Below are 17500 nucleotides of genomic sequence, written 5' to 3' on the forward strand. Positions count from 1 at the left end.
ACCTCCTAGTGAGGTTGCCCTGGAGGATCAACGTCTGGACTAAGAACCAGACCATGGCACATGAGCTTGATAATATTACATGTCCCCTGGTAACCTGAACATGGGGTGTGGCCTCCTGGGGGAAGCTGAATCCTGAAGCAGGGTTCTTTCCCCAGATTCAGATGATGAACATGGGACGCTCCGAAAGGTGAGCTCTGTGGGCCCTGTCTGCTAGAGCAAGGTGAGTGTGGATGGGGTTGGTGGCAGATGGCTGACCCCGTGCCCTGTTGTCTCCCAGCGGAACCCATACGCCTGGAACCCACATGCTGACGGCAAACTCCAATTCTACAATAAGGAACTCGAGTCCCTGGTGCGTGGCCGGCAGGACCGACCAGTACAGGAGTTCTGGCGTCTGCTGGCCATCTGCCACACTGTGATGGTACAGGAGAAAGACAGTGAGTGGTCAGGCAAGCTGCCTATCCTGACACAGCCTCCAGGGCCCAGAGGCTGGTCAGCCCATTTCCTAAGCCCCTTTGGTCCCTAGGGTCTGTGGCTTCCCATTGCCTCAGAGATGAAGTTAGGATCAGAGGGGCAAGATGTTGGGAAGAGATGCAGCCCCATCCTTTCTCTGTCTTTTAGACCAGCTACTGTACCAGGCTGCCTCCCCTGATGAGGAGGCTCTGGTCACCGCTGCCCGGAACTTTGGGTACGTGTTTCTGTCTCGGACCCAGGACACCATCACCCTGGTGGAGCTGGGGGAGGAGCGGGTCTACCAGGTTCTGGCCATGATGGATTTCAACAGCGTTCGCAAACGGATGTCAGTGTTGGGTGAGCCCTAAGCCCCTCCCATGACCCTGTGCTTTGCAGCAGTGGGCACGCAGACATCAGAGTCTTACCCTCCCCTCTTCACAGTGAGAAACCCCGAGGGCTCCATCTGCCTCTACACCAAGGGTGCTGACACCGTCATCTTGGAGCGTCTTCACAGGAAGGGTATCATGGAGGCCACCACGGAGGAAGTCTTGGCTGTGAGTGTCCTGCTGGGGGAGGCTGGTGCGTGTGCATGTGTGTGTATCCGTGTGCATCCGTGTGCTTGAGTGTCTCTGCATGTGCTTGAGTGCACATGCGTGTGCTTGTGTGACGCTCAGAGGTAGCCACACACATTTGGGCAGGGTCGTTCATCACACAAAAAGTTCTCCCTTGTTCTGCTCCTGACTGTACACAGAAGCTGAGAGGTGCAGTCTGCAGTGTCTTTCTGCTGTACACAGGGACACCCGGAGGGTGGGTTGGGCTCTGACTTCCAATGCCCCCTTCACCTGGCCCCTCACCAGCTACGGCCAGGCTCTGAGACCCTCTTTGATTTCTTCTGTGTGAATGAAGCAGGGTCTGTTTGCCTCAATGTTGAGTATGAGTTCCTCTCCTGCTGGCTGCAGCCTCTCCTCCCTGTCCCAGCAATCACCACTGCTGTCTTTTCTGAGCTCAGCACAGACCCTCTGCGCATGTGAAGGCTGTCACTCATTTCTTTCATTCCTTGAGTCTCAGCCATAAGCCCCGCCTGCAGGGGTCTTCTCCCACTTGGAACGGCCTTTGCCTTAGTCGACTGCCATCTGTGTGCCCAAGGGCTCTACTGAGGGTTCTTGGGTGCCCTTCTTTGCTGTGGGGATAGGGGATCCAGATCCTTCAGAATGAAGACCAGAGTCCAGGGGTTCAATCAGATTGGTCAGGCTTCCATGGAGTAGGTGGGTAAACTGACGTCTAGCGAGGAACGCAAACTTGTCTGAGGTGCCCGTCCCAAAAAGACCCTGTGTGACAATTGTGACCTCCCACCCACCACACTCCAAAAGCCAACAGCCATTGCCCAAGGCACCTGGGGCCATAGCAAGATAGAGGAACACGAGAAGCCAGTGGGTTCCTTTTCCCTGGACCCCTGGCCTGGAGGATTGAACATGTTTCAGCTCTCCCTGAGGGACAAAGAGGGAGAGCCTTCAATGATTCTGGGTGTCTCCTCCCCATGGCAATGTTAGAACAAGTCTTGGAACGGGGTGGGAGACCTTAGATTCCCTGCAGTTACAACACTGGAGATCTGAGGCAGGAGAATGAGGAGGAGCCCAGGCTAGCCTCAGCTTTCAAGTCAAACCATGAACTGGAAGTAGAGAGGGCAGAGGTCCAGAGGCGTGAGGGCGTTGTGACTCTGGGAGACCCTGAGGACAGGGTCGGGGGTTGATGGTCGGGGCTGCTGCAGGCCTTTGCAGAGCAGACCCTGCGCACCCTGTGCCTGGCCTACAAAGATGTGGCCGAGGATGCCTACAAAGAATGGGAGCCAGAGCATCAGGAAGCCTCCCTCCTGCTGCAGAACCGCGCACAGGCCCTGCACCAAGTGTACAATAAGATGGAACAGAACCTGCAGGTGGGTGGACGGAGTTCTGGGGACGGGCTGGCTGGGCTCCTTTCATCTGGGCCTTGGTACCTGAACCTGTGCTGGTCTCCCTCAGCTGCTGGGAGCCACGGCCATTGAAGACAAACTACAAGATGGCGTCCCTGAGACCATCAAATGCCTCAAGAAGGGGAACATTAAAATGTGGGTGCTGACCGGGGACAAGCCAGGTGGGTCCCCAGCTCTGCTGCCCCAGATTATGTGCTGCACCTGGGGTGCTGACCCGTTTGCCACGGGGCCCTTAGCACTGTCTCCAGGAGTGGGACGCGTGCCACGCGCAAACCACGAGCTCTGGGAGAGCTTCATCACGCAACCGGGTGGGGACCCCTTCACACCCTTGGAGACGCACCTACCCTGAAGGTCAACGTTGAAGGGATGTCCTGGGGCTCCCTTGCGCCCATGTATAGGCACGCCCACCTTGACAATTTTTTAAGTTTTAATTTTTGGTTATGTTTTGTTTTGCTTTCTTTTTGATTTTTTTCCTTCTGACTTTCAAATAAATTTGACATTTTCATGTTTGCTCAAAGTGTGGTGGGCCTCAGGATCCCGGCCTTCATCCCACCTCCCCGGGTACCTTTGCGCAGTCCCCAGACCCTTCAGGCTCTCCAGGCCCAGCAGCCTAAGTCCCAGGGCCACCTCTGGTTGGCCAGCCCTATAATGACACACGGCCAATCTGGACCAGTCACTACAGCTGGCCAGCAGACGGTGGGGTGGGGGTGGGGGAGAAGGCTGCAAGGGACTGACCAGGGTTCTGTGGTGGGCGGGGCCTCTGGGTGCGGGAGCTGGGCTCCGGGAACTGGCGCTGAGCTGCAACCTGGCTGGATTTGCAGAGACAGCAGTGAACATCGGCTTTGCATGCAAGCTGCTGTCGGAGAACATGCGAATTCTGGAAGATAAGGACATCAAGTAAGCAGGTGACCTCCCTGACGCCCTCACACCGCCCCTTGGTGGGGCGATGGCAACCCTTCCCATCTCCTTACAGTCACTTACTGGAGAACTATTGGGACGAAAACGGACACCAGAGGGCGTTCAAGATGATGGCCCACCACAACACGGCCTTGGTTATCAACGGAGAATTTTTGGTGAGTGTCACTGGGGGCAAGGAGCAGCCGGTTGGTGAAACCTGGGATGGGGTCATGCCAAGAACAGAGATGCAGGCCTAGTGACCCAAGCCCCTTCTCCCCATCCCATCCCCCACACCTGACACCCAGGATCAGCTGCTCCTGTCCTTGCGCAAGGAGCCCCGAGCCCTGGTCCAGAATGCAGTGGTGGATGAGGCCCCCCAGGAGCCCGCAGTGTCCGTGTTAGACTTCCTCCAGCCACGGAGGATCTCCCAGATGTGGAGGAACCTGGGGCCTTTCCAGTCAGTCGCCTCCAAGAGCTGCGAGAGTCCGGAGGCGCGGCGGGAGAGGGCCTTTGTAGACCTGGCCTCCAAATGCCAGGCTGTCATCTGCTGCAGGGTGACACCCAAACAGAAGGCCCTTGTGGTTGCATTGGTGAAGAAATACCAGCAGGTGGTGACGCTGGCCATCGGAGATGGAGCCAATGACGTGAACATGATCAAGAGTGGGTGGTGGGTCTTGGCTGGGTGGAGGCAGTCAGTCTGGGGTTCGGGTACCCATGGCTGACAAGGCGCTGTGGCCCCTGCAGCTGCGGACATTGGCATAGGGCTGGCTGGCCAGGAGGGCATGCAAGCAGTTCAGAACAGCGACTACGTGCTGGCCCAGTTCTGCTACCTGCAGCGGCTGCTCCTTGTGCATGGGCGCTGGTCGTACATGCGAGTCTGCAAGTTCCTGCGTTACTTCTTCTACAAGACAGTGGCCAGCATGATGACTCAAATATGGTTCTCCATGTTCAACGGCTTCTCTGCGCAGGTGTGTGAGGGCGTGAGGCCTACCTGGAGCAGCCTGCAGTCTGGAGTTCAAGCTGGGTGTGTTGTTACATGCCTTTCGTCCCCACACTTGGGAAGCTGAGGCAGGAGGGTTGTCACCAGTCCTGGACCACCTGGGCAGATCAGGTGTGGTGGCGAAGGTCTTTAATCCCAGCACTCGGGAGGCAGAAACAGGCAGATCTCTTTGAGTTTGAGGCCAGCCACGTCTGCAGAGCCAGCTCTAGGACAGCCAGGGCTACACAGAGAAACCCTGTGTTGAAAACCAAACAACAGCAACAAAAAAGCTAGGTTATTAGACTGTTTCAGGACTACAAAACGAGTGTCTGGGGCTGTAGCTCAGTCGGCGGAGTGCTGGCCTACTGTGCTCAAAGCCTCGGAGCTACCATGCCCAGTCGCTGGGGGTGGAACCCAGGGCTTCTTCTAGGCCAGGTGAGTGCTCACCAACTATAGCCCAGGCTGGCCTCCAACTGGAGATCCTCCTGCATTGTCCTCCCAAAGGTGATTTTAGCTCTGTTAGGTCTGGCATCAGGAGCTGTCCCCAGGTCTCTTCTAGCTCCTTGACTCTGAATCATACCCGATGTGGTTCTAGAACACGCTAGAGGCTCGTTCTCCCCATCTGCCTGTAGAGCCTCAGAAGCCCCACACACTTCCAAGTACCAGCATCCAGTGTCCGCCCACCCTGCTGTAGCCTGTCCCAGGTGTCCCGGGTGTCAGCGGCCGGCTAACGTGGTGAGGTCTCCCCACTCTTGCAGCCCCTGTATGAAGGCTGGTTCCTGGCTCTCTTTAACCTGCTGTACTCCACGCTCCCAGTCCTGTATATTGGTCTGTTTGAGCAGGTAAGCAGATGCAGTGCCTTGTGTGCTGTCCCTACCCACGGCAGGTAGTCTGCTTGCTCCAGAGCTCTGTCCTGGGGCATCTGTGGGAGGGGGTTCTCCTGTGGGAGAGAATCCTGCACTCTGAGAATCAGATCTCTCCAGCCTTCTGTGTACTGTGGAGGGGTTACCGGAAGGAAGGCTCTGTCCTGTTCCTCCTACGCATGACCCAGAACTACCCAGAGTAAGCCTGCCTGAGGGCATTAATGTGGGAAAGGACCACAGGGGACATTTTGTATCATGGGACTGGGAACAAAGGCAATTTCCTCTCATATCTAATTTTTGTGTGGGGGTGGGGGAGGAAGGTTGGGTTGTCTTTGAGTACAGGGGATGGGGTGGGGGAGGAAGGTTGGGTTATCTTGTTTGAGTACAGGGGATGGAGTTGGGGAGGAAGGTTGGGTTATATTGTTTGAGTACAGGGGATGGAGTGGGGGAGGAAGTTTGGGTTGTCTTGTTTGAGTACAGGGGATGGGGTGGGGGAGGAAGGTTGGGTTGTCTTGTTTGAGTACAGGGTACCACATCCTGAGCTCCTGGAGAGGTTCTTCAGCCCCTAAGCCCAGACTCCCCAAAAAGTCTTCACCTCCTGTCCAGGATGTGACCGCAGAGAAGAGCCTAAAGATGCCCGAGCTGTACATGGCCGGCCAGAGAGACGAATTGTTCAACTACAGCATCTTCATGCAGGCCATCGCCCATGGCACCGTCACATCCCTCATCAACTTCTTTGTAACGACTCTGGTCAGCTACGACATGTCCAACACTGGCGTCTCCAAAGACTACCAGTCCTTTGGGGTATTGGTGGCGATATCTGGCCTACTGTCGGTCACCCTGGAGGTAGGCGGGGCCATGAACTCTGAGAAACCATAGAAGCCACTGCCTGATACTATTTTTTTTATTCTAGCCTCGTAAAAAAGATTTGTTTCATTTTAATTCCTCTGTGTGTGTGTGTGTGTGTGTGTGTTTGTGTGTGTGTGTGTGTGCACACGTGCACACACATGTATGCACCCATGTGGGTGTACACACATGCATGTATGCAGTACCCACAGAGGCCAGAAGAGGGCATCAGATTCCCTGGAGCAGGAGTTACAGGTGCCTATGGGGCAACTGATGTGGGTGCTGGAACCTGAACTCAGGTCCTCTACAAGAGCAGCCAGTGCTCTTTGCTTCGTTTTGTTTTGTTTTCTTGAGACAGAGTCTCTCTGTAGCCCTGGCTGTCCTGGAATTTGCTCTGTAGACCAGGCTGGTCTCGAACTTACAGAGATCTGCCTGCATAATGCCTTCACACAGCTGGGATTAAAGGTGTATATCGTCATGCCCGACTCAGAAATGCTCTTAGCATGTTTGTGGTATGCACAGCATAGTGTGTCTGCGCACCACCATGTGCCACGGAAGTTGGAGGATGTCAATTTTGCTTGAGGAAGGGTCTTGTTTGCTGCTGGTATTGTGTGACAAGACTTCAGGAGAGATGCAGCACACATGACCAGTCACCCCAGGTAGGGAGCCCACGGCAGACCAAGGATGGGGACCACCAAGGTCCAGTATGGTGAGCCAGTGAGTTTCACTGGAGTTACTTAGAGGTGCAGAGATGACTTGGAGATAGCTGCGTCCCCAAGGCCCTCCCCAGCATGGGTGATGGCTTCCAAAGCTGGGAACCTGGAGCACACTGCACAGCCTGCAGGCAGTGTGACAGGCTGGAGAGTGTCCTTTCCAGGTGCCTCCTTTGTTGTAAACCTCTTCCAGGCAGCTTGGGGCTCTCAGCTTCTATTGCTCACTTTGGCATCGAGGGGCCCAGCAAACTGGTTGGTTTTGGGGACTTCCTGAAGCTTCTTCCTGTTCTTTTCCTTCCTGCTTAAGGAGCTTCCTGTGGATGGAGTGTTGTAATCTGGGAGGAGATGTTACCGCTGCATATGTGATCTGGCTACCTGGTCATAGGCTTTCAGGATTTCTGTCTTTGCCTCTCATCTAGCCATAGATGGCTAGTTGACAGGTGTTTGCTGTCACACACAGAAACCAGCTTTACCAGGGTGCTGAGGATTTGAACTCAGGTCCTCAGACTTACACAGCAAACACTTTACCCCCTGGGCCATCTCCCCAGGACTCTACTTTGTGTGTGTGTGTGGTTTTTTTTTTTTTTTTTTTTTTTTTTGAGACTGATTCTCCCTTTGAAGTTATAACTATTTAGGCTGTACTGCCCAGTGAGCCCCAAGGATCTTTTTTTGTTTGTTTTGTTTTTGTTTTTTTGGTTTTTCAAGACAGGGTTTCTCTGTGTAGCCCTGGATGTCCTAGAACTCATTCTGTAGACCAGGCTGGCCTCAAACTCAGAAATCCGCCTGCCTCTGCCTCCCAAGTGCTAGGATTAAAGGTGTGCGCCACCACTGCTCGGCCCCAAGGATCTTTTTATCCTTCAAGTACCCCTGCTCCCAGTGCTGGGGTTCAGGCATGCACGGCCCTACTCCCAGCTTCTGTATGGGTGTTGGAGATTGGAACTTATGTCCTCGGCCTGGACAATTTCCCCGAGTTCCCAAACCCCTGGGGCCCTGCACCCCACCTCCGGCTTCTCACTGCTGACCCCTGGCTCCCTACTCAGGTTATGCTTGTCGTAAAGTACTGGACGCTCCTGTTCGTGGGCTCCATCGTGCTCAGCCTCAGCTCTTATGTAATCATGACAAGCCTCACTCAGAGCCTATGGATGTACAAGACCTCGCCAAAGACCTTCCCGTTTCTGTGTGAGCTTCCATTGGCATCTGGAGGGAGGGAGTTGTCAGGGCGCTGTCCTTTGGCTGAAGGGAGGGGAAGGAGGCCGGCATTCACGCCCCGTGGTCTGCCTCGCCCCAGTTGCTGACTACAATACCCTGCGTGAGCCCTCCAGCCTGCTGTTGATCGCACTCAACGTGGCCCTGAACACGCTGCCCCTGCTGGCTCTGCGCATGATCCATAGAACTGTCTTGAAACAGCGCCCCAAGGTGAGAGAGCTGGAGAACGCCCCCACTACACTACCCCTCCCCAGCCTTCACAGACTCTGTGTGCTGGGAACCTCCTCAGGGGCCCAAATCCCTGAGCACTGTGTCTAAGGGCTCTTAGGGCCTTCCTTGTGTCATTCAGAGTCCAGGGAGGCAAAAGGCCAGCTTTTGGAATGGTTTAGGCAAAATAGGAAGTTGGAAGCACATTAAAGCCTCACTGTAACTGGAGTTCGAGACAGTTGTGAGCTGCCATGTGGGTGTTGGGAATTGACCCTGTTTCTCTGGAAGGTCAGCTGATGCTCCTCTTAACCCCCTCCTGCCCTAATGCGGTAAAATTTAATGGCCCCATTTAAAATTTTTTGTTCTGTTTTTTTGAGATAAAGAGTACAGGAAAAGGCGTCAGGGAAAGACTGACCGCCTGCCAGTCTTCCTCAAGGTGGGGAGTCTTTTTAAATTTATGCAGTGAGTGTGGGCTGGGGAACCTCGGTATTTGTGGAAGTCAGAGAACAACTGTTAGGAGTCAGCTCAATCCTTCCACTATGTGGGTCACCAAGGTAGGAAACTAGGCCTGGAGGCGCATGTCTCCACCCACCAAGCCCTCCTGTGGGCCCCTAGTGAAGGACTCTGTTGGTCCAGAATTGCTTCCAGGTCAGACCCCAGTTGGCTGGACTAGGGTTGGGAATCTCCGAGCGGCACCCGCTGGAGTGCAGGTGACCCTAAGGCCCTGCTGTCTCCTGTTGTCTCCCGCATGCTGTAGGAGGAAGAGGAGTTCCGGAGTGAAGAAGCAGTGGAGGAGCCGGCCATGCGGCATCTTCGCCGTGGGATCCCTGCCCGCCGCTCCAGCTATGCCTTCTCCCACCGTGAGGGCTACGCAAACCTCATTACCCAGGGCACCATCCTGCGCAGGCCAACGCACACGGATGACGGTTATGGGGACACAGCCTACGAGTCCCCGAACCCATCTGAAGAAGATGTACCCTCGCAAAACAAAGATTCAGCTTTTAATCCGCGGAAAATCTCCATCCTGGCCAAGAAGAGACGTCAGCACTTCGGAAAGGGGTCCCAGGAAGAGGTCCCCCCCAACATTAGCTCCCAGACCGGGGAGAAACAGGCCGCTGTTTACACAGACAACCAGTCCTCTGTGCCTAAGAAGCTACCCACCACCACAAGCGCCACGTCGGGGCAGATCCCGTTGTCCTCATCTGAGGATCAGGTCTTCTACAGTGCGCCTTCACAATACACTCTGGCAAGCCAGCCAGAGCGTTTGGATGTCCGGGCTTCATCCTGGAAGGCACCTCTCTGGAGGGATTCAGCCTCTTCTAGGCGGAGCCAGCTGGAAGTCCCCACAGAGCACCACAGCCACACCTCCAGTTAACCAGAAGCCTGTCCTGGGAGATCCCGGGCATCCAGAACAACGCAACAGTCACCTGGGAGTGGGCAGACCCTAGCGTGGAGCAAGCACCCTCCCCCATGGAGTGCATGTCAGTGCCTTTTCAAGTCAGACCTCCACGCAGCTCAAGTGTTTTATGCCCTAAAGCAACAGACATAGCCAGTCAGCAAACAGCACCCAGAGACAAGGGAGGGGCACATCCTTGCCTTTTTCTAATAAATCAGGGTCCCCCTAGCCCCAGGGCTCTTTGGGCTCACTCCTTCTCCAACTCTTTGAGCAGAATCCAGGGAACATTCTTTTCCAAGGTTAAAAAAACAAACAAAAAACAAACATCAAAACATTGACCCCTACTGGTCAAGCCATTTAATTGCAGGAAGATATTTTGTTGGCCTTTTTCCCCCTTTCTTCTAAGTGCACAGAGCGTCATTGTTTTTGAGAAAAAGAAGAGAGAGATCAGGCTCTGCCTAGCCTTTGGCTTCACTCCATACCAACCTTGGTTGAAGCCGTACCCCAGTGCCCTCCCGCCCCTTCCTCCAGGCTGCCTCCCTCAGTTGAAGTAGTGAGTAGAGCCATCTTAGAAGCAGGACCTAGTGTGGTCCAACTCACAGTCAGCTTGGCTGACAGGCTCTGACCTGACCCTTGGGAAAGGTGGAGTGTGGTGGCGCTCTGTAGTGGATGGGGTAAGCGGGAAAGACTCCTCCTCCTCCTCCTCCTACCTGGGGGCTTTGCTGCCATCTGGTTGGCGGAGTCTTGTTTTTCCCAGATCTGTACCAATCCACAGTTGGCCCCCCTCCCCCACATATATGAAACTGTCTGGCTGGGCAGTAAGTTTTTGAAGGAAACTATGAAGACAGAGAAAAGGCTGCACAGCAGCGGTTAACCCTGGCGGCGGCTTGTCTCACTTTTCACACCTAGGTTTTCAAGCCTGTCCCCTGAGGGCTAGTGTGGGAAGGGGTGCCCTTCAGTCTTCCTGTAGGGTCTGGAGCCTTCAGATGATCCCAGACACAGCCCTGTTCTCTGTTTTTCAATGAAAATACTCGAGAGGCCTTCAATCATGCCATTCTCAGTGATATAACCTACCAACACACACCACCGAGGAAAGCCCACCCAGAAAAACTTTGGTTGAACCATTTTGGGAGAATGAGACAAAGCATCTAGGCTTATGCGTCCCAGAACTCTGGGGTGCAGTCCTGATGATGGGGCCATCTAGCCTCCACCCAAGTCCTACCTTATGGGGGCCTGCTGTTCGAAGCCAGCTCTTGGTGGCATCCTTGAGACCTGGCCCGGGACAGAAGGGGCAGGAAGTGCAAGAGAGCCCAGGCTGGCCTGTACCTGCCTGCCCTCTCCACTTCAGGGGATACAGAGCCCTGTCCTCCAAGGTCCCCAGGTGTCTGAAAAATCTAGATACCCCATGACTTGTGAACCTAAGGATGTTCCAGGAGAGGTGAGCGGGCCTTGGGAAGGCTCTTGGTATCTGGGGAAGTTGGGGAGCACTCATGAATTTCCTGGGTGTGTTTTGAAGATACTTGGGAAATTAATGCTAACATGAAATCTACATGGTTGGGGGGGCGGTGGCGGAAGGAGTCCATGTTGGTGGATGGTCACCCACATGTAACCCAGATCCAACAATAACAGGGGCAGTGGCCCCCAGCCAGGCTGAACACACAGAAAGGCTGAGGGGAGTCGAGCATCAGTGTTCAGGTCTGGCTTGCTCCAGGACCCTCTCTCTAACCCAGAACCTTGCCACCTGCTTGGACACAGTTCTGTAGTCAGGGTGGGGACAAACTGAGCCACAGGACAGACCAACCAACTCCTGAAGTGCAGCCATGGGCATGACCCCTGCACCCACCCACTCCAGTTCCGGCATCAGAGTATCCAGGCCACGAGTCAAGCACCATGGTCTCTTTGGATTTCATTTTTCTTTTGTTTCTTAAATTACATTTGAACACAGAACACATAGAATCATAAATACTCTTAGAAGACACGACTCCATAAAACGAGGAAACAGAACAAGCCAGGAAAGGTGCAGCTGTCACACGGGTCTTCCTCTCTCTCCTAAGAGACTCTTGTACAGAGGAAATCTATGAAGGCCACCAGTCGCCCTGTTCGCCCTCCCAGGGACCACTGGCTTTGCTGCCCTGACGTCTGATGCATCTCCCATGGAACCGGTCAGAGATAAACATGCCATTATTTGCAAAATTATAATTTAACGGTATAAAGCTTCAAGTCACATAATCCCAAAACTAGCTAAGATTTTTTTGTTTTGTTTTTTGTTTTTTTTTTAGCACATAAACTATACATTAAATATTTTGAGGTATTTCAGAGAGAATTGTCAAAGGCTAGAAGGAATTGTGCTGGACTGTGGGTTCCCTTTGTAGGAAAGATCTTTGGTAGGTAAGAACCAGAAGGTGTCTGGAGCAGATGGAGGGTGGAGAGCCATCTGGGCTTAGAGAGGGCCCTGATATGTGGTGTGTGTATGCGTGTGTGTATGTGCGCGCCTGTGTGAGTGGGTGTGGGTGTTTGGGTGTGTGTGTGTCTGTTTTAAATTTATTTTTTTAGCTGGGCGGTGGTGGCGCACGCCTTTAATCCCAGCACTTGGGAGGCAGAGGCAGGTGGATTTCTGAGTTCAAGGCCAGCCTGGTCTACAGAGTGAGTTCCAGGACAGCCAGGGCTACACAGAGAAACCCTGTCTTGAAAAACAAAAAGCCAAAACACAAAATATTTTATTTTTAATCATATATGAGTGTGTAAATGTGAGTGTGGGTACCTGGGAAGGCCCAGGAGGGCACTGAGTCCTCTGCACTAGAGTTATGTATGTGTGGTCGTGAGTGGGTGCTAAGAACCCAAACTGGGTCCTCAACAAGACAAGCCTGTGCTCTTCACCACTGAGCCATCTCTCCAGCCATGTGTGTGTGCATGTGTGAGCATGCACGTACCTGCCAGCATGGGTGTGTGGGTGTGCTATGTATGGGGAGACCTGTCACTTGATGTGTGGGAACAGGGGACTCTTTTCACTCTGAGCACTCTGCCTCACACCCAAAGGTTCTAGAAGCATCCATCCTAGCTGCTCCCATGGGAGGGCAGCAAATCACTGAGGGCAGAGGACACTCTACATACATCTTTGGTTCAATAAAAAGGCACTCGCCGACCTCGCTGTCCTCCTGTCTCTCTCTCTCTCTCTCTCTCTCTCTCTCTCTCTCTCTCTCTCTCTCTCTCTTTCTCTCTCTTTCTCTCGGGTGGGGGACAGCCATGGGGTGAAAGTGGGGACACCCTGGCTTCCAGCACAAACCCTTGGGGGTGGGGGAATCTTTGGTATCAGACGTGATCTTTTGAATCACAGCGTGGGCTCAGTGAGGTAGCCTTTACAGGTGGGGGGGAGGTTTCCTTTTTCTCATTAGAAAGTTCTCTTGCATTCTCTAGGGAAACTGGGGAGGGGGCCCTCCCTGGGAGGCAGCCATGGGAGTGGGGTTCAGTGGAGAGGGATTCCCAGGATCTTGAACCCCAGAGGGGGAGAGGAAAAGACAGCCTCCTGGGACCTGGCTGCCGGGGCAGTCTTGAAATGTCACCCAGACGGGAGTGCTGAGCAGGGGGTAGCCCCTTGCTTTTGACCCTTCCCCATTGTACATCTTTGGCAAAACAATGGAGCAGTTTTCAGCTTCATCTTCTCTCTTCTGAGAAAGGTGTCACCAGTGCAAGGTTTACCCTAAATGTCCTCTGGGGGGTGCTCAGGTATGCACTCCAATCAACTGAAAGACAGGTGATGAGTTCCAGAGATCTCCAGAACTTCGCATCCAAGGGACACCGATGGTGTCTCCATGCACATCCCCCCCACCCCCGAGTCTGGTGACCTTGTTCCCTGTGTAGCATTTTTCACATAGCAAGGTGCTTATAGTGACCTCAGCCAGTGGTGCTGGGGTGGAAGCATCCAGGCCAGCCCTCATCTCGAGTCGAATCTGTCACAGGGGACTCCCCACAGCTCCACTCCCCGGCATTAAGGCAGGGGATTGTTGGCACAGGCTATCCAGGCCGCTGGGGTCACGGGTGGCGGCTGGGGTCTCTTCTGCGAGGGGCCTTCCTGCGGGGTGGGGGCGTGGCTTGAAGGGTGGGAGTTGGGCATGGGGGTGCTGTAAGGATCCAGCTTGTTGACAGCTTTGGCCACTTGGGATGGGTCTCAGTTCTTGGGGAGGGGACAAGGGGACAGAGACCTGGCCTGGAGGAGAAAGTGGGGGGAAGACAGGCAGATGTCTGCCTTCCTCCCCCCCCCCTTTTGAGGAGGTCTGGGATCTGGAAAGAAGGGTTCTCTATTAAAATCATTTTTTAAATACCCGGGTTTTGTTTGTAAGATGTGCTTGATTCTTGACCCACTCTACCTCGGGGTCCCTTTGAGTCCAAAATTGAGCGGGAGGGGGCTGGGGGCTCTGTCCCTGTCCCCTGGGGGTGGGGGTAGGACTTGCTTTGGCTGGGTCAGGGATGGGCCCCTCGATCCCCGGGGCTGGCGTGTGCGGTCCCCGGGGCTGGGGTAAGTGTCAGGGCGGAAGGCTCAGGCCTTGGAGAAGGTGGCCGTGGCTGTGGCGGTGCCAGGCGTGGCGCCCGGTTCCTCAGCCCAGCGGTTCATGCAGCGGCGACGGGCATTCATGAAGAAGTTGCTGACCGTGTTGAGCTCCAGGCCCAGCTGCTGCGAGATGGTGGCTTGCATCTCCTTGGACGGCCGCTTGTTCTCCTTGAAGATGGCAATCAGCGTGCGGCGCTGCAGGTCTGTGAACACGAGGCGCTGCTTCTTTGGCTGCAGAGCCCTCTCCTTCTGCTGGTCCTGCTCCTTACGCTTGCAGGCTGGGAAGGGGACAGAGGGGAGAGAGGACACCACGGGGGTGAGGGGACACAGCCACATGAGGAGGGCAGAGCACCAACCAGGGATGAGGAAATATGGACAAGAGGATGGGGCAGGGACAAAGGATGAAGGGATGTGGGAGAGGAAGAGGAAGGGGAGACACAAGGATGAAGAGGTGGGACACCCAAGGGATAAAGCGTTGGGGGAGGAATGGGAGGGGAGGGGCACAGGGAGGGGAAGGAGGCCAGGCAGACACAGAGTGGAAGGGCCAGCCAGGGAGCAGCGGGCACACACTGGAAGCCTTTAGAGGATGGAGAGAAGAAAGGGGAAAAGAAAGAAGAGGAAGGGCCGGGAATCAGTGCAAAGTGGACCACGAGGGGAGAGGCAGGCAGAGACAGCCAACAATGGAGGACAGGACAAGCTAGAGAACCATGGGAAGACATGGAGTCACACAGTGTGGGGACGGAGACAAAGCAAGGGGCAGCGGGATAACACAAGTCTGCTGCAGCAGAACCTCCAGAAGGGAGCGGTCCTCAGCTGCCTAAAGGCAGTCCTCCCTTCCAGTAGCTCCAGCAAGGGCTCCTGACTCCAGCCCCAGCACGGCCCTTCCCCCAACTATGGATGTAGGTGTAGCATATTATACCTAATGTGCTGCAATCCCACTGTTGGGGACAAGATGGGGACTCTGGTGTGACTGATCTGAGGAAGACGTGGCTGACTGTAGGCCCTGCTTATCTCTCAAGCAGCAAAGAGTCCTGACCACCTGCTGACCCAGCCCCGGAACTCCTGTGACCTGGCCCTGGAACTCCTGTGACCTGTCCACCTCAGTTTGGCCAGACACTGAGGTCATAGCCTTTGTCTGTTGCAAGCTATCCCCCTGCCCAATATCTCCCAGGGAGAGGCTGGGGGCATGGCTTGGGGGTAGAGGGTCTACAAGTTGGAGTTAGAATGTTTGTCTAGATGCAAATCAAAACCAATAAGCAGATGACCAGATAAAGCAGAGAGAGTGACAGTTTAACATAATTCAGAGGGTAAAAGCTTGTCACCCACACTCAGTGACCTGAGTTCACCCCTGGAACTTGCACAAAGGTAGAAGGAGAGAATCAACTGCTTGTTTTTTTGGGCAAGCAGTGGTGGTGCACATCTTTGATCCCAGCAGTCGGGAAGCAGAAGCAGGATGATCTCTGAGTTCAAGGTTAGCCTGATCTACAGAGCGAGTACTAGGACAGCCAGAGCTACACAGGAAAAGCCTGTCTCAAAAAACAAAACAAAACAACATTGTCTTTGACCTCCATAGCTGCACCATGGCATGTGCGCACATACATGCATACACACAGCAACAACAGCAAATTAAGCAAAAAATTTAAATACATAGATGTGATGTAAAGTTAATTGACAACCTGATAGAACTTAGAATCACCTAGGAGACCAGAGTCTATGTTTGTCTGCAGGAGAATGATGCCCACTGTGGGTGGCACCATTCCCTAGGCTGGGATCCTGCCCACTGTGGGTGGTGGCAGCATTCTAGGCTGGGATCCTGGAGTAAGTGCCCTAGCACACATGCTTTCACTGTCTTCTGAATGTAGACATAGTGTGAACATCTCCCTCAGCTCCTAAAACCTTCACTTCGCCAAAGCAATGAACCCGGAATTATTTGTCAAGCAAACCCTTGCTCCCTTGAGTTGGCTTTTATTGAAGTATTTTATCACAGTGATAAGGAAGGAAGGAAGGAAGGAAGGATCAGGACTGAAGAACATGGGTTTCATGTGGATGAATGGAAATGGGCAGACACATCTTTGTGACGTTTCAGAACCCCGAGAATAGACAGAAAATTCCTAAAGCTTCCAAAAAGGAAAGGCAGATGCCATGGGAAAGATCCAGAATCAGAGTCTTTCAGGTCCTCAGAAACGAGGGAACAAACATTCCAAGGAAAGGGCTGGAGGCGGCTCAGCACTTAAGAGCATTCGCTGCTCTTGCAGGGGACCCACGTCCAGTTCCCGGCACGGCAGCTATCCTGTAACTGCAGCTCCACAGGATTGCACACCCTCTTCTAGCCTCTTGTGAGAACTGGCATGTACAGAGACACACTCATATACATAATCAAAAATAAAATAGCCAGCTGGGGGTGGCGTATGCCTCTAGTACCAGCACTTGGGAGGCAGTGGCAGGCAGATCTCTGAGTTTAAAGCCAGCCTGGTCTACAGAGTGAGTTCCAGGACAGCCAGGGCTACACAGAGAAACCCTGTCTCATCTCAAACAAACAAACAAACAAACAAACAAAACAAAAATTAATTAATTAATTAAAAACGACACAAGGAGGGGCTGGAGAGACGGCTCAGTGGTTAAGAGCACTGACTGCTCTTCCAGAGGTCCTGAGTTCAATTCCCAGCCACCACATGGTGACTCACAACCATCTGTAATGGGATGCGATGCCCTCTTCTAGTGTCTGAAGACAGTGACAGTGTACTCATATACATAAAATAAATAAATAAATAAATCTTTAAAAAAAAAAAAACCCACAAAAAGTAAAACTAAACAAATCTTCAAACAAATAGGGTGAATGAGTTGAGAGCCTCTGACCTCACAGGCGCACATGTGAGCACACAGACTGGGAGCTGAGGCAAAGGCGGCAACAGGACACATTTTGGTTGCTGGAATAAAATATCGAGATGAAAAGAACTGGAGGGAAAGGGTTCATGATTCCCCGGCTCACAAGCTTGCTTGTGACTACCAGGCGTGCATGCTTACTTGAGCTCAGCTGATTTTCCCCCACTCTTTCTTTTTACAAAAGAAAGGCTTTTTTGTTTGGTTGTTTTTGGTTTTTAGTTGAGGGTAGGGCAGTGCTGTGCCGGTATGTGTGCAATACTTGCCCCGGCCACAAGGGGGCGGCAGATCACCAGGAGCGGGAGTTCCAGGTGGCTGTGAGCTGCCTGGTGTGGTTACTGGAACTGTAGCTACAGTTCCATAGTCCCCTCCCCACCCCCCCACCCCCGCATGCCTTCTCTACTCACACAGTTCAAGACCCAAATTATGGGACAATGTACCAATCTTCTTCCCACCTAAGGTAACACAACAGAGACAGTCCCTTGGTCAGTTATAGTGGTGTGTGACTTTGATCCCAGGACTCCGGGAGGCAGAGGCAGGTGAATGTA

At 53.6% G+C, this 17500-nt stretch overlaps 2 protein-coding genes across 10 annotated transcripts in view; one reads left to right on the forward strand and one right to left on the reverse strand.

Annotated features, from left to right (window-relative positions):
* The window catches only part of Atp8b3 (ATPase phospholipid transporting 8B3), a 22942-nt gene extending 13188 nt beyond the window's left edge, over positions 1–9754 (forward strand). For 7 of the 9 annotated variants that reach the window (XM_076919419.1, XM_076919420.1, XM_076919418.1 and 4 more), the window contains 15 exons: positions 156–187; positions 278–434; positions 619–807; positions 892–1004; positions 2219–2383; positions 2469–2580; positions 3241–3316; positions 3393–3492; positions 3622–3976; positions 4061–4284; positions 5054–5137; positions 5765–6004; positions 7758–7896; positions 8006–8133; positions 8888–9754. In XM_076919419.1, the coding sequence (XP_076775534.1) occupies positions 156–187; positions 278–434; positions 619–807; positions 892–1004; positions 2219–2383; positions 2469–2580; positions 3241–3316; positions 3393–3492; positions 3622–3976; positions 4061–4284; positions 5054–5137; positions 5765–6004; positions 7758–7896; positions 8006–8133; positions 8888–9505 (2732 nt within the window). In that variant the 3' untranslated portion in view covers positions 9506–9754. The remainder of the gene's footprint in view (positions 1–155; positions 188–277; positions 435–618; positions 808–891; positions 1005–2218; positions 2384–2468; positions 2581–3240; positions 3317–3392; positions 3493–3621; positions 3977–4060; positions 4285–5053; positions 5138–5764; positions 6005–7757; positions 7897–8005; positions 8134–8887) is intronic. The other 2 variants (XM_076919425.1, XM_076919424.1) reach the window with 1 other exon arrangement.
* Positions 9755–13939: 4185 nt separating this feature from the next.
* Positions 13940–17500, reverse strand: part of Onecut3 (one cut homeobox 3) — a 19947-nt gene continuing 16386 nt past the window's right edge. The window contains exon 2 of the mRNA XM_076919428.1: positions 13940–14350. Within this exon, the coding sequence (XP_076775543.1) occupies positions 14061–14350 (290 nt within the window). The 3' untranslated portion in view covers positions 13940–14060. The remainder of the gene's footprint in view (positions 14351–17500) is intronic.

The sequence above is a fragment of the Arvicanthis niloticus genome, chromosome 22, assembly GCF_011762505.2.
Source record: "Arvicanthis niloticus isolate mArvNil1 chromosome 22, mArvNil1.pat.X, whole genome shotgun sequence".
Taxonomy (NCBI): Eukaryota; Metazoa; Chordata; class Mammalia; order Rodentia; family Muridae; genus Arvicanthis; species Arvicanthis niloticus.